The following is a 13,155-nucleotide window of genomic DNA, read 5'->3' on the forward strand; positions in this document are numbered from 1 at the left end:
GCGTGCTGGCCGATGAAGAGCTTTTTTAAGGGATATCCAGTGCCACCAGGATAGGATAAATGGAGGGGATTAGCTTGAGAATCTGACCCGGGTTATAAGCACACTGCTGTCATGTCCCCTGCTCTGTTACAACAATCAGTCCTGGAAAGATTAGGCAAACGTTCCATCAAAATAATGACTGATGGCAGATGCCCCCATCCCAAAATATATAAATAAACAACGGTTAAAAATTAAATGGCTCAGTAGTAGTGTAGGGAATATGGAAGAGTGAAGTATGCATATGGCCTCCATGGCATGCATACTGTATCCAGGGGCTGCATGTCTATTTGAAATTGCATTTACATGCATCATGTGACCGTGCACTTGCAGTGACTTACACATCCATATGTTGTAATGGACCTATTTCCCCCATCATACACATAGAAATGCTTCCATGTACCTTTCCAAGATGTCAGTGTAATTAATATTTATAGAGTTGAGGAGATTAGTAAAGCCTGTAATATTTTATATTGATATGCTATAGCCAAAGTCGAAGCAGATTGGTTCGTGGCAGGAAGCTACTTTGAAGCTGAATTGAACACGTTTGGCTTAAAACACCACAAAATATGATTTGTCGAAAGCAGCTTGGGTTTTCTGTTTTGTGGCAGTGAATATATCCCAGAATGTATCTATATGGCAGCAAAACATTGTGAGAACAGCAAGTTATGACTTGCACTGTAAGCTTCCATTATGCGTTTTCTGTGGACAGGCAGTGTCTCGGTAGGTGGCATATTTAATAGTGACTTTTGAAGCTTTGCAAAGAAGCACTAACAAGAGCTTTCATACGAATGTGTTTTTGTTATAGATAATGCTTGAATCCTTTCAAATATATATAACCCAATCTCTGCCTGTATAAATATTCTGTTACCTTCATTAATTATTTCTTGAATTCCAAAGCTTTGCATGACACTTTTGAATATTTAAATTATATGCAGTTATGTAATTTGTTTAATTAAATAAATTACAGAGGAAGGAAATTTCATAGTGTAAACAAGAATACTCAAACCCTAAATCGCAGTGACAAATGTCAATATCAATATGATGGTTACAACTATGATATTTTGAAGTAAAAATAGCAGAAAACGCAAAGGAACTATGAGGTGGTGATTTCTCACTCATCAGTTCCTACAATCAGGCACCTTATTGATATTGCCTACTTTGTAAACAGTGTTGCCTCAGTACTTGTACTCTGCAATGACAATTAGTTGAATCTTATCTAATGTTCACAAGAATTGGCCAGTATCTTCCCTCCTCCTCCTGATTCCACGTAGGCTTCTTGAAACACCCTAGGCCCCCTAATGCGCACACACAGTAGTGGGTTAGCAATATTTGATGGGGCAAGGGAAGTTGTGCGACAGGTACCATTTGTGTTGTGGGTAAATGGAATCGTTTTTGTTTTACTTTGCACTTATTTATTCATGAACAGTATAAAAAGCTCTTTAAAGAAAAAGGAACCAGGTGCTCATCACGAGACCACATTTGGTTGGAGGGTTCTCTTGGAAAAACATAAAAGGAATCAAATGTGTTGAAGCAATTGAAAACGTTCATCAAAGGTGCAAAATACGATAAATCAAACGACTTTGGGACACTGTAGATGGCATGCTGCCTCAGTGTGTAATCCCTGCTGTCAGAGTCAAGGCCAAACAGAACTTGTGAATAAGCCATGCCATAAATAGCACAATGCCTTCTTATGTTCCCAGTGCTTGGTTCTGAACCTTCTTGCGTAACACAGAACTGTGTTCAAACTGCTGGCAAGGATGGAAATGCCTCATTCAACATACCCAAACTCATCCAATACCACAACAAAGCAATTTGGATTACTCAATACTAGATGAGTCAGTAGTGTCCACTTACATATTTTTTCATAAAAGAAGCTATCCAACATATGTGTTGCTTAGAAATATGGCAACAATTGTGTCATAACCTCTTTCAAAATGAAAAGTTAAAACGCATTGAGTCTCTTGCTTGTGTTCCTGCTGTCTGGTGGTAACACGTGCACATGTATGTGTGTTCCCAGCAGAGGGAGCCGAGCAGTTTAGAGCCCAGTGGGACAGGGCAGGCCGAGGGCAGTGTAAAGACTTCTGAGGTGAGTATTCTCTGAAAGCCCCTCCTTTTCCATGCCCTGTTCAAGGTTCCTGCAACCTTCTGTGACATTGCTGTGCCTGACAGCAGCTCATTACACTTCATTTTCCATTTTCTTCTCATAATCAGTATTTTTATGTTCAATTTGTTTTGAGATCTCATTTGATTTCCCTTAGCTATTAGCCCACAGTGAAGCACATTGCTTTGACATGTGTTCTCGGCAATAACACTTCCTCAAAAAGCAAATTTTAGAACCGTAATATAGGCTTGGGCGATATCCATATGACGATACATGTTGTTGACGCGGGGGTGTCCCGTCCAATCCCGTCCCATCCTGTCCCATCCCGTCCCTGTTACGGACGGCTGCATATGGCGCTTTTTTGGTCTCATTCAATTAAGTAAATAGAAATTAAGTCATGAGAATCTTTGAAACGATGACACATGGAGTGGAGTCCAAGTTGTTCAACCGACTTAAACATGAACTTGGTGCTTGCGTGTTTCATCATCAAAGATTCAGATTCAGCCCATCAACTCTTAAGTATGTAATGCCTTCTCTTTTACCCATCTCCACATGATTCTCGACAAAAAATTTTCTGTATAACAGTAGTTGAAGTCCACCGGACGCTTGGCGCGCAGTGTGCTTTTCCACCGGCTACGTGGTGAAACGTCCCAGACGCGTCAATGTTGTCAAAGAGAGAGGAGGAGTATGGAAAACAACAGCGATTTAAACACACAGTTTGATAATACTGTGACGCTTGGCCAGGTCGACCAGAGAGACACAATGAAGGAAACGCAGAAGGAACCTCTGTGTAAAGCCGAAGCTGGTTTCATTGCCTGCCGCGAGGCCTACAACTGCCCAGGGGTTAAGGTGTCCAGTCGGAAAATAACTTGGGATGGCCATGTCCCTTTTTATTACGGACTTCTCTTCAGACACTCTTTCTTTCCTTGCACACTATCCCGGACACCTCCACTCCAATCAGATGAACTTATGCACATTATAACAATGAAGTTGAACCCCCTGTCACTGCGCAGCTTACGTGGCAGGTGTAGCTGCGGGAGTGGATTAACATGGATCTAATTAGAAGCGTGCACCAACGGCGCGCCGCGCCAGTACCCTGTGCCAACGCGTCCAGTGGACTTCCACCATAATATAGAAGTCATATAGACTTATTTACTGCGGTGTATAATTACACTTATAATATAGACGTCACTTTTCTATTTTTTACACTGGTCACAGACAGAAAGCACTACAGGATAACATTGCAGCTAGAAAATGAACGTTACCTAAGACCTTGTGACCGTGTCTGCTACACTCAGCCGTTGGGTCAAAGGGCAGGTCAGGCTTTGTGAGACTAAGTTTGTTTAACAAGCTCACCCACCAGTCTGGCCCATAGCCGCAAACTGGAATTTGCCACACTGAGGGTGCACATACTGAGCGACAGCCCCAACAAAGGAGGTTAAAGCAGTCATATTCGCTAATGCAATAAGCAAAAGCAGCCTACACTGCAACTACTGAAAAGATTAGCCCTGTTCCTCTGAGAGGAAGCGTGCGACAAGGGCTGCTTATGAGCTGAGAAGGCACTAGGACTCTACGGGCACTGCTAATGACCACAAATGAAAGCAGTAATCAAGGTGAATTTCTGCAATTCACGTCTTCGTCAGGATGGCCGTTCTGTCCTCAGCAAACAGGTAAATAAAAAATGCAGGCTGGTTGGGGAATACAGCACAGATGGGATGAGCAGTGTTCTAGAAATGGTGAAAACATTGCTGTGGCCACACTAGCCGAGCTAGCAGGTTATTGATTCTTTATAACCAGTGCTCAAACTGTGATGTGAAACTTGCGCAGTGTGATGTCTGTTCTTTACTTACTGCGGTACATGACTGTGACCTCAAACTTGGTCAATAGATGCTTATACTTTGTTTTAATGTGTAAGTGTGTAGGCCTAATTCACAATCTGCTGTTTAAACCATTCTCCTTGTTCGGCTTCTGCCTCGTGTTACACCTTCCAGCTGGCCTCGATAGCAACCGAGGAAAGTCATGTTTAATGAGGGTTTTTTCTTAATTACATTTTAGATTTCATTTTATGATAGATGAAATGGTCGAGGATAAAGCAACTTTTGTGTTGGATTAGTATCTTGTATGAATGTATGAATTTTGTATGAATGTATCAATCATGTTTGTAAGCTCTGCTTATGTATAAAAATTCAAAAATGATGAACATACCAGACAGAGGCTTTTCCTATATGAAGAGAATAGTCTCAAAACTATTCCCAAATATGTACATAGATGGCAAACATGTAAATAGATTTGTGAACATATACTGTAAATAGATCTGTGAATGTGTGCTAGCCAGTCATTGCATGAAGTGTGATCTGATAAAATAATCATTTTAGGCATTAACTTATTAAATCATTAACTTCATTAAAGAGCTTGCAAATCTGGTTGCATGTTCACAAAACTTTGTACACATAGCAAAAAGTATTAACGTGGTCGCAATTATATTCTATTGACTCATTTTCAAATATTATTTACACTTTCATAAATAGTTTTGAGATGATATAAGCTCCATATTTCTAGGCGTGTTTCACCACCTATGTGCTAGTATGATAAAGTTATGCTGGCCATGAATTTACATAATTGGAATAGAGCACTATCGTATCGTCTAAGCTGATCTTTTAGATTTTTGTTGTTTCCATAATGTCAACATCATTTTGCTGAAGGAATCATGTTATGTGTGTCAGGTGTGTGATGGACTGGTGTACGATAAATAGTTCAGTCAGGATGTGTCTCTCTTTTGTAGGGGTGTCACAATTCTCCAAGTCCATTCGATTTTCACTTTCGATTTTAAGGATACGATTCGATTTTGATTTAAGCATTTTTTTTTCAGCGCTGACGGCTATGCCATTGTTAGACTATTGAGTCTTGATTTGTAAAGAAAAACACTTGTTTTTCAATAAGTAACTTTCATTTAGATATAAAAAATTATAAATAATAACAAAAATATGAGAATATTTAAACAACACACCTAAACAGTTAAGAGCTTTAGCAAAACTAGACTTTAGAATAATAAACAATAAGTTACTTATTATACTACTTTCAAATCACTCACCAAAAGAATCACTGAAAAACAACGCTGGTAGTAAAAGGCAAATAACTACCTGCAGCTCCGATCAGTTTCTCAAAACAAATGCAAATAAAAACCATGGAAATAAAAACGCTAGTTGTATTTAATTTCCTCCTTTTCCTGCTGCTGCGCTGCTGTGGAGCAGATCGCAGATCACGGCTGAAAAATCCCGCCCGTGTTCTCACAGCCTGGTGGCAAATACCCCGCGGCCCGGCCCGGTGGTTGGGAACCTCTGCACTAGAGGGCATTTCCTCCGTGGTGGTCGGGTTTATGTTCAACTCATCGCCACATCTGTGGCATTACTGGACATTCTGGTCAAAGGCGCATGCACTCTTCCGTGTGAACCCAGTGAAACCCCGGAGGAGAGGGAGACTGCGCAACAAACTGGATAAACTTATATTGAACTTTATGGTTATTATTTTTTTTATATTCAAATTCTATTCAAATTCTATTCCTTTAGCCCTAGTGCCTGGTGGGTGGGTGCAGTGTGCGTTGAGGGATGCGGAGCGGACCCCTCTGTGGAGCCGACCGCAGCTCTTCCAACTCCAAACCAAATTTCATGAAAGATGGTTCGGTTCCGGGTGAGCCACAGCTGACTCTGCTGAGGGGCCCGCATCGCCCCGCGCACACTGCATTTGTTTACCGTTGGATCTTGCTTCATCGGTAAGCTTTGGGCCAAAATGGTGGACCATGACAACATGATGGGGAACCTGCTTGTGAACTTGCTCATTTCAATTGATTTTCGATATCAAATCGGAATCGTGCCACCCCTACTCTTTTGTAAAATGAAAGTGTAATTTGTGGTGGCTTGTGACTGTTAACAGCATGATGGCATTGTTAATTGTATAATATTGACGTTGATACTTAGGCTGGAAACCAGACAAATCTGCAAGCTCATGTTTCATTTGCTCTGCAGAGTACGTCTGGCCACCCTCCCATTCAAACAGATTTCCACCAGACCTGGCCAGGGTCGGGCCATTCACAACCGTTTATCTAAAATGGGGTGAGTTTGATACGGCGACGTGCCAAAACAGTGTGTTTTTTATTTTAGATGTAGGTTATTTTCTTTTACGTCTCCTTATGGAACGAAACAAGGGCATATGGAACAATTTGGAACGAAACCGTGCGTAATGGGGACACTTTCTCTGTGACTCTCCCCGGTCACCCCCTCTCCATGCCTTAAATAATAAAAATAATCTTAACAAGTCTACGAGTCGTGCCCCGTCCTCACACTGTTTTAAGTTGTTTTAATTTGGAGGAATGGAGCTTGGCTCTCTGTGTTGCTTTCTGCAATCGGGGCGCAGGGAGAGCCGTGTTCGCGTCCGTGTCTGGACGATTCACAGATACAAAATATATAGTTATGATTCCCCTTATTTATTACATTACATTACATTTCATTTAGCAGACGCTTTTATCCAAAGCGACTTACAATTGTTCAATGACCGACGGACGCAGCCATCAGGAGCAATTAGGGGTTAAGTGTCTTGCTCAAGGACACTACAGCATGCTAGCAGGAGGAGCCTGGGATCGAACCAGCAACCTTTAGATCACTAGACCACCAGCTATAATTCCTCAATGAAATGTTATCCCTGTGCATTTTGTAAGCTTCTATCTGTTTTATCCTGTTATTGTACTGGACACTGACTGACAAAAAAAAAAAAAAGACTGCACGACTTGAAGAATCTCAGTCGAATGACGGGTTCCTTACTGATGATTCCACTCGTTGACTTTCAGGGGGTAGCCCTTCACGTTTCAATGCTCTGATTGTTTGGAGGTCTATCCAACTGCGTCCAGAGACATTTAGGTCTACGCCCGTTGGCAATGCCCCTTGGAAATTATAAATGAACGGAGAGATTCCAGACCAATAACCATTTGCGAATTGGTGTCTAACAGTCACCTGGGTAAGATGAGAAGTACATCTGGAAAATCAAACTGTTAATTACAAAGGCGATCCTATTATGTTGCTGTTTGAATATATTCAATTGATTGTTAATGGTTTAATTATTCATCTCTTGTGAGATAACATCACCGTGTGTGTGTGTGTGTGTGTGTGTGTGTGTGTGTGTGTGTGTGTGTGTGTGTGTGTGTGTGTGTGTGTGTGTGTGTGTGTGTGTGTGTGTGTGTGTGTGTGTGTGTGTGTGTGAGAGAAATAAGGCTGGCTGGTGCGTGCTGGCTTATTTCTTGCTTTTTTTTACTAGATATCTGGCCTTTGATTTTCATATAAATATATAGCTTTTTTTCAAATGTGCTCTTGGTCTGATGCTCAATGCATCAGCCAGTTGTTGTGGACCTGTGATTACAACACTGGTGCCGAGTGCTGAAAAATGTCTTAAATCTGCAAGAGCATGTGTCCCAAATGATGTTGAAATTCAGCGACTAGTTACTCAAGCAGTGATGAGCAATGAAGGCATTAATGCTTGCAGATTGACATTTCGGAGGGTCAAACACAAATACCAAATATTTTGTCGACAACCCCATATAGTAAACTGTTTAGTTTATTAATAGAGTGTGACTCATCATCTTTCTTTTCTTTATACATTCAAAACGGTAGTCTGCTCACTCAGTAAAAAAAAACAAAGTATGTTGCAAGTCAGTTGAAATTTCAGTCTAGTGAACATGTTTCACAGACATCATAGTTCTAAAACTACCTCTCTCAGCGTTTACCCTTCAACAGCGGAGTGCAGATTTTACAAAGAATTTGCAAAATCTAATTGTTATCTTTGGGACTTCCATCTATCAGCTCGCTCTCTCTCTCACTCTCTCTCTCTCTCTCTCTCTCTCACTCTCTCTCTCTTGCTCTCCCTCTCGCTCTCCATTATATATATATATATATATATATATATATATATATATATATATATATATATATATATATCACATTATACACTGTATATATAGCCAAGGGAAAGTGCTGATGGTGAAGTGCTCGCCAGTCTCCAGGGACGAAAACATGTAAACACAGTGATGTGTGGTGAGATGCCTTGCTCCAACAACATTGACCAAAGTTAATACCTAACAAAGTTTAAACTCTTCTATATATACATACATATATATATATATATATATATATATATATAAATATGTATTACATGTTAATATAAATTTAAGTCAGAAACCAGCGACGAGTTTTGTCCGAGTTTGTGAATTATTGATATGTGCTGTGATACATAATACAAAATGTGCTGTTCTTCTCCTCCCAGTGAGAAGTGGCTTTCTCTCTCTACTGCTATTGAGTAGCATATTGTGTATTCTTTCCCATTTTATGTACAGTCTTAACATTGCAATGCATGTACGCACTTCACTGTAAAGCAGCCTTAAAGGCAAAACTACAACACCATACTATACATAACTATATCACCATATTATATAGATATAGGATATCTACATTCTTAGCACGATATCTATCTATCTATCTATCTATCTATCTATCTATCTATCTATCTATCTATCTATCTATCTATCTATCTATCTATCTATCTATCTATCTATCTATCTATCTATCTATCTATCTATCTATCTATCTATCTATCTATCTATCTATCTATCTATCTATCCATCTATCTATCAGGTCCACTGTCTAAGTGTAATTTGGTTTAAAAGTGGAGGGGGGCAGAAGAGGCAAGGCAACCAGTAGATTGTAAATTTTGAAATATTTATTCTTTCTTGGTGGCACTTTTATGACAACATAATTGCTATAAGTACTGGCAGCTAGATATTACGATATTGACCCGGAAAGTCCCTGCCAATTCCCATCGAGGCATCAGCACAATATTTGGCACACTCAGTCTGAGCCACACTACTGAAAACACAATGATGACGAAGCCAAGTTGGAAATGTTCTAGCACTGATTGTGTGTCCTTTCCTTTTTGACTCAATCACGCAACACACGTAATCAACAGTTCAGTTCACAGTCAGTGCAAGGTGGTGCTACGCTAAAAGTGAGTCGAGTGTATTATTAAGTTGTAGTCAGCTAACAGCCAGCGAGCCACAGAGCACGGCAATCTTAATGCATTCCACTCAGCTGCCAGCACCATCCTCTCTCTTCTCTTCTCTTCTCTTCTCTCCCTCTCCCTCTCTCTGTCTCTCTCCTTCTCTCCCTCTCTCTCTCTCTCTCTCTCTCTCTCTCTCTCTCTCTCTCTCTCGCTCCCCACACCGCTGGAGAGGAGACTGAGATGTAGAAGGACAGAGGAGTGGAGGGATGAACGGCAGAGAGGAGATAAGCTAAGGAATACTCTCGGCTCGCCGGAGCAAAGCAGAAGCTCATCGTCGCAGCGCGGCGTGCGCGTTTGCGTGTGTGCGTGTTGGCGGTCGATGTGCGCCAGCCCCCTCTGAAATGGCTCGAGGAATCCTGGCCGCTCTCAGCGTTGTGGAGGACGCATCCCACTCCTTGCAAGGGTCCCACATGCAGTAGCGTCTGTTCCGTCGCGCATCCAACTCCTTGCCTCTTCTCCTCCCCCTCCACTTTAGCAGATCCTTGTCCCCCCCCCCCCCCCCCCCCATCTTAATTCTTTCACACCACTATCTTTTTCTTGTTTGTTTGTTTCTTCTTCTTCAGTATTTGTGCTTTTGCTGGCGGGGATGAATCTCAGCGTAGGCTGAGAGTGTTTTTATTTTTTATCATCATTTTCCCCCAACACCCGTCCGGCATGGATTGCCTTTGCATTGTCACCACAAAGGTAAGAGGCAGCAGCAGCTGCTGAATGATTGTCCGTCTCGTAGAGCGGGATTATGGAGACGGAAACAGTGAGTGAGTGATGTTGTAGAAATGAGAGCATGCCCAAGCCCGGGGAAAGAAGCTCCGATTGCATCTTGGTTATTTCTGGATGTTTTCTCGTGTGTCTCCTCATCTTAACGTCTCCGTATTCCTTTTCCTTTTTTGTTTGTTTGTTTTAGGTTTTTTTTCTTTTTCTGTGGCTTTCCTATTTGTTTTAAAGAGAGTGGTCCATTAAAAATTTCTGGTGTGCTGCCAGAGAATAGCGCTACAATATATTTTGTGTGTTGTGTGAGAGTAGGGAAATAGATGTATACTGTGTGTGTGTGTGTGTGTGTGTGTGTGTGTGTGTGTGTGTGTGTGTGTGCGTGCGTGTGTGTTTCACTGTTCACCTCTCACACTGTGCCCGCCCTCCTGATCTGTCCGTGTGTTGAGAGTGTGCAAGTTGTGTCAAACTTCTGTCAGGCAGCTCTCAGCTTGGGCACTTTATTAGGGCAGGGAACTAATAAGTACAAACATTCAAAGTCGGTCATTCAAAAAACTGGCTAGGTGTGTTTGTAAACCAGCTTTCGACACATCAACGCTGCAGTGCTCCTTAACAAGCTAAACAACTGCAGCATCTATCCTCGAGTTGCAGGGTTGACTCGCTTCGTCCTTGCCTCGGGTGATTGATGCAGTCTCCTGACCGCAGCAAAAGAAATTAAACTGTCTCAAAAGGAATCCCACCAAGGTAATGGCAAGAGGTTATGTTGATGGTCAATGCCACTTTTCATCATCGCTTTCCTTTCTGTCTTCATACTCCTGCATAAACGACAGTTCAGAGCAGCTGGGGTCAGAATTGCTTCGAATGAGAGCCAATTTCTGCACCTGTATTCTGCTCCAGAGGGAAACGGTTGCTTAGAACAACTGCAATTAATTTGTAATTGATTGCCATTAATATGTGTTGTTTTCCTTGTTGTTTAATGAAAACAGAGCACACTGGGTAGTTTTTCACGACACCTTGCCTCATGGATAGTCAATAGACATGTTTGTAATGAGAGCTGGCGTGATGATTTTGTACATCATGTTACTCAGCAAGCTGCTAGTCACCCCAACGCTTATCTGGCACTTGTTTTTCTTTTCCTTGCTATTGGGTGTGATTTTCACTCCCTCTCATCTCGTCATTTAATCCATATTGCATGTTCAGAATGTGAGGGGAAAAAAAGATAGATTTCTGAAATTCAATTGAGAAAAAAAGAAAAAAACAATCCCATGTAATATGCTACTGGGTGTTTTGATAGTAACTGTGTACAGGTTGATCTATTAGTGTCTGCTCTTCACACCAATGTCACGCTGATGTGCACGTCTTGACCGTCTTGAGTGATGCTCGCCGAGCACTCACGCTCCTTTGTGCCTAAAATCTCCATCGAGTGCTGCCTACTGTAAGTTTAGGCATGGCCTGCGTCAAGGGGTAAGCAGTTGAGCTGCCCACCTTGTCCTCCAGCTCTTCTCCACGTCGTGGACATGTGGCAGGAGTGGAGAGAATCTCACAGGCCAATTAGGGCGCTGATTCCCTGAGAGCCCTGATAAAATATTCACAGCTTGTTTTGTGTGCCGTGTTGGAGCCATTACTCAGAGAATCACCGTGCGCTTTCCTCTTTCTTTCTGCTTCAAGAGGCTCGTTACGGGCACGGGCGTGAGATGTGCTCATGTGAAGCCACGTGTCTGTGTTGAATGAGATCGTATTTTTCTCCAACCGACATGGTTCCATGCCAAAGAAATGAACACTGATAAGTTACAGCTTTTTAGTTTCTGACGATTTGTTTTTAACTTTGATCCACACTGAATATACTGGCGCTCTGAAGGCAGCTGGGCACAAGGTCAGAGTGTGTGTGTGTGTGTGTGTGTGTGTGTGTGTGTGTGTGCGTGTGTGTGTGTGTGTGTGTGTGTGTGTGTGTATGTGTGTGAACACATTTGTGGCTGTGCCTACAATGTGTTGCACCTGGTCTCTATAAGTAACCACTACAAGGTAGCACACGGCTGTGGCCGGCCTTGATTTCCGCAAAATGCAATTTTCATTTGGCCGCTGGTCTAAATTTCCTTTAGTAAACATCCTATTCCTATTTAGCTGACCACTGAACCCAAAAATAAGGCTGGCCGACACTGACCTGCTTAAATATATAGTTAATAAACATTCATAAACCAAATACTTGGTTTATAACCAACCATTACTTGGTAATGTTAAACAAGGAAAAAGGACTATTGCTTTATATTAATAGCAAAGTAATACATTTAATGTTACAATAACCAACAGTCAAGTTTCTTCTGCATCAGAAACTTTAATTTGAATGCATTTCATTGTCAATAAAGTCCTACTACTTTGAGCAAATCTGTTTGTTGCTTTGGAAGATGTCTGTTAAGCATGATAGCAAAGCACTTGTTTGTTTTTACCTAGAAGTCTGACTTAGATTGATTTATTGTTACAGACAGTTATGGCTATAAGACGCTTGACAAACAAATCCTGAAGTGACACTCCAGCATGCCCTAAAACCCCTACTCCTCTCTATGTACCTCCTTGTGTGGCATGGCGCTAATGCACATGAACTGTGTCAAGCCAAAGCTCAGTCTACAGGTGATAAAACATTAATCATTTTGTGTCAGTAATTTCAGTACCTCATTCACACAGTGATCTATGATTTCTGGAAGTCAACATAAAACGAATTTCGAGTTGGTCCGTCGAATGGACAACGGCGTTGGTGTCACAATTAACCTGGTCTCTTGGTGAGCAGTGTGCAGTGCCCTGCTTACTGGAGTGAGGTGCCGCTTTGGCCACATAAGCTAATAGTTGCCCTTTGTTGGGGTGGTTTGAAATCTTTGTTTAGTGTGTGCACAGAAACATATGCATTTTTTTGCAGCATTGACGGCTATGCAATTGTCAGACTATGGAGTCTTCATTTGTAAAGAAAAACCCTTGTTTCTCAATAAGTAACTTTTATTTTAATAATAACTATTATAAATAATAAAAAAAATGGAATATTAAAATCACACCTAAACAGTTAAGAATAAATAAACAAATAAGCTATTTCCAGTTACAGTCATGTCTCAATACTGTTCCCTACACAAGACATTTCATATTTGTTTACTGAAGAGATAGATATTTTTATAAAGGAAGTGTAGCAGCAACTACACTAAAAACCTCAATATTTACATAAAAAATAG

The 13,155-nt window shown here is 41.3% G+C and overlaps 1 protein-coding gene across 2 annotated transcripts in view; it reads left to right on the forward strand.

Moving 5' to 3' along the window:
- dlg2 (discs, large homolog 2) overlaps positions 1-13,155 on the forward strand; it is a gene marked incomplete at both ends in the record, with an annotated part of 158,453 nt that overhangs the window by 21,868 nt on the left and 123,430 nt on the right. For both annotated transcript variants that reach the window (XM_080013293.1, XM_080013294.1), the window contains one exon: positions 2,057-2,125. In XM_080013293.1, the coding sequence (XP_079869419.1) occupies positions 2,057-2,125 (69 nt within the window). The remainder of the gene's footprint in view (positions 1-2,056; positions 2,126-13,155) is intronic.

The sequence above is a fragment of the Zeus faber genome, assembly GCF_960531495.2.
Source record: "Zeus faber genome assembly, chromosome: 14".
Lineage (NCBI taxonomy): Eukaryota > Metazoa > Chordata > Actinopteri > Zeiformes > Zeidae > Zeus > Zeus faber.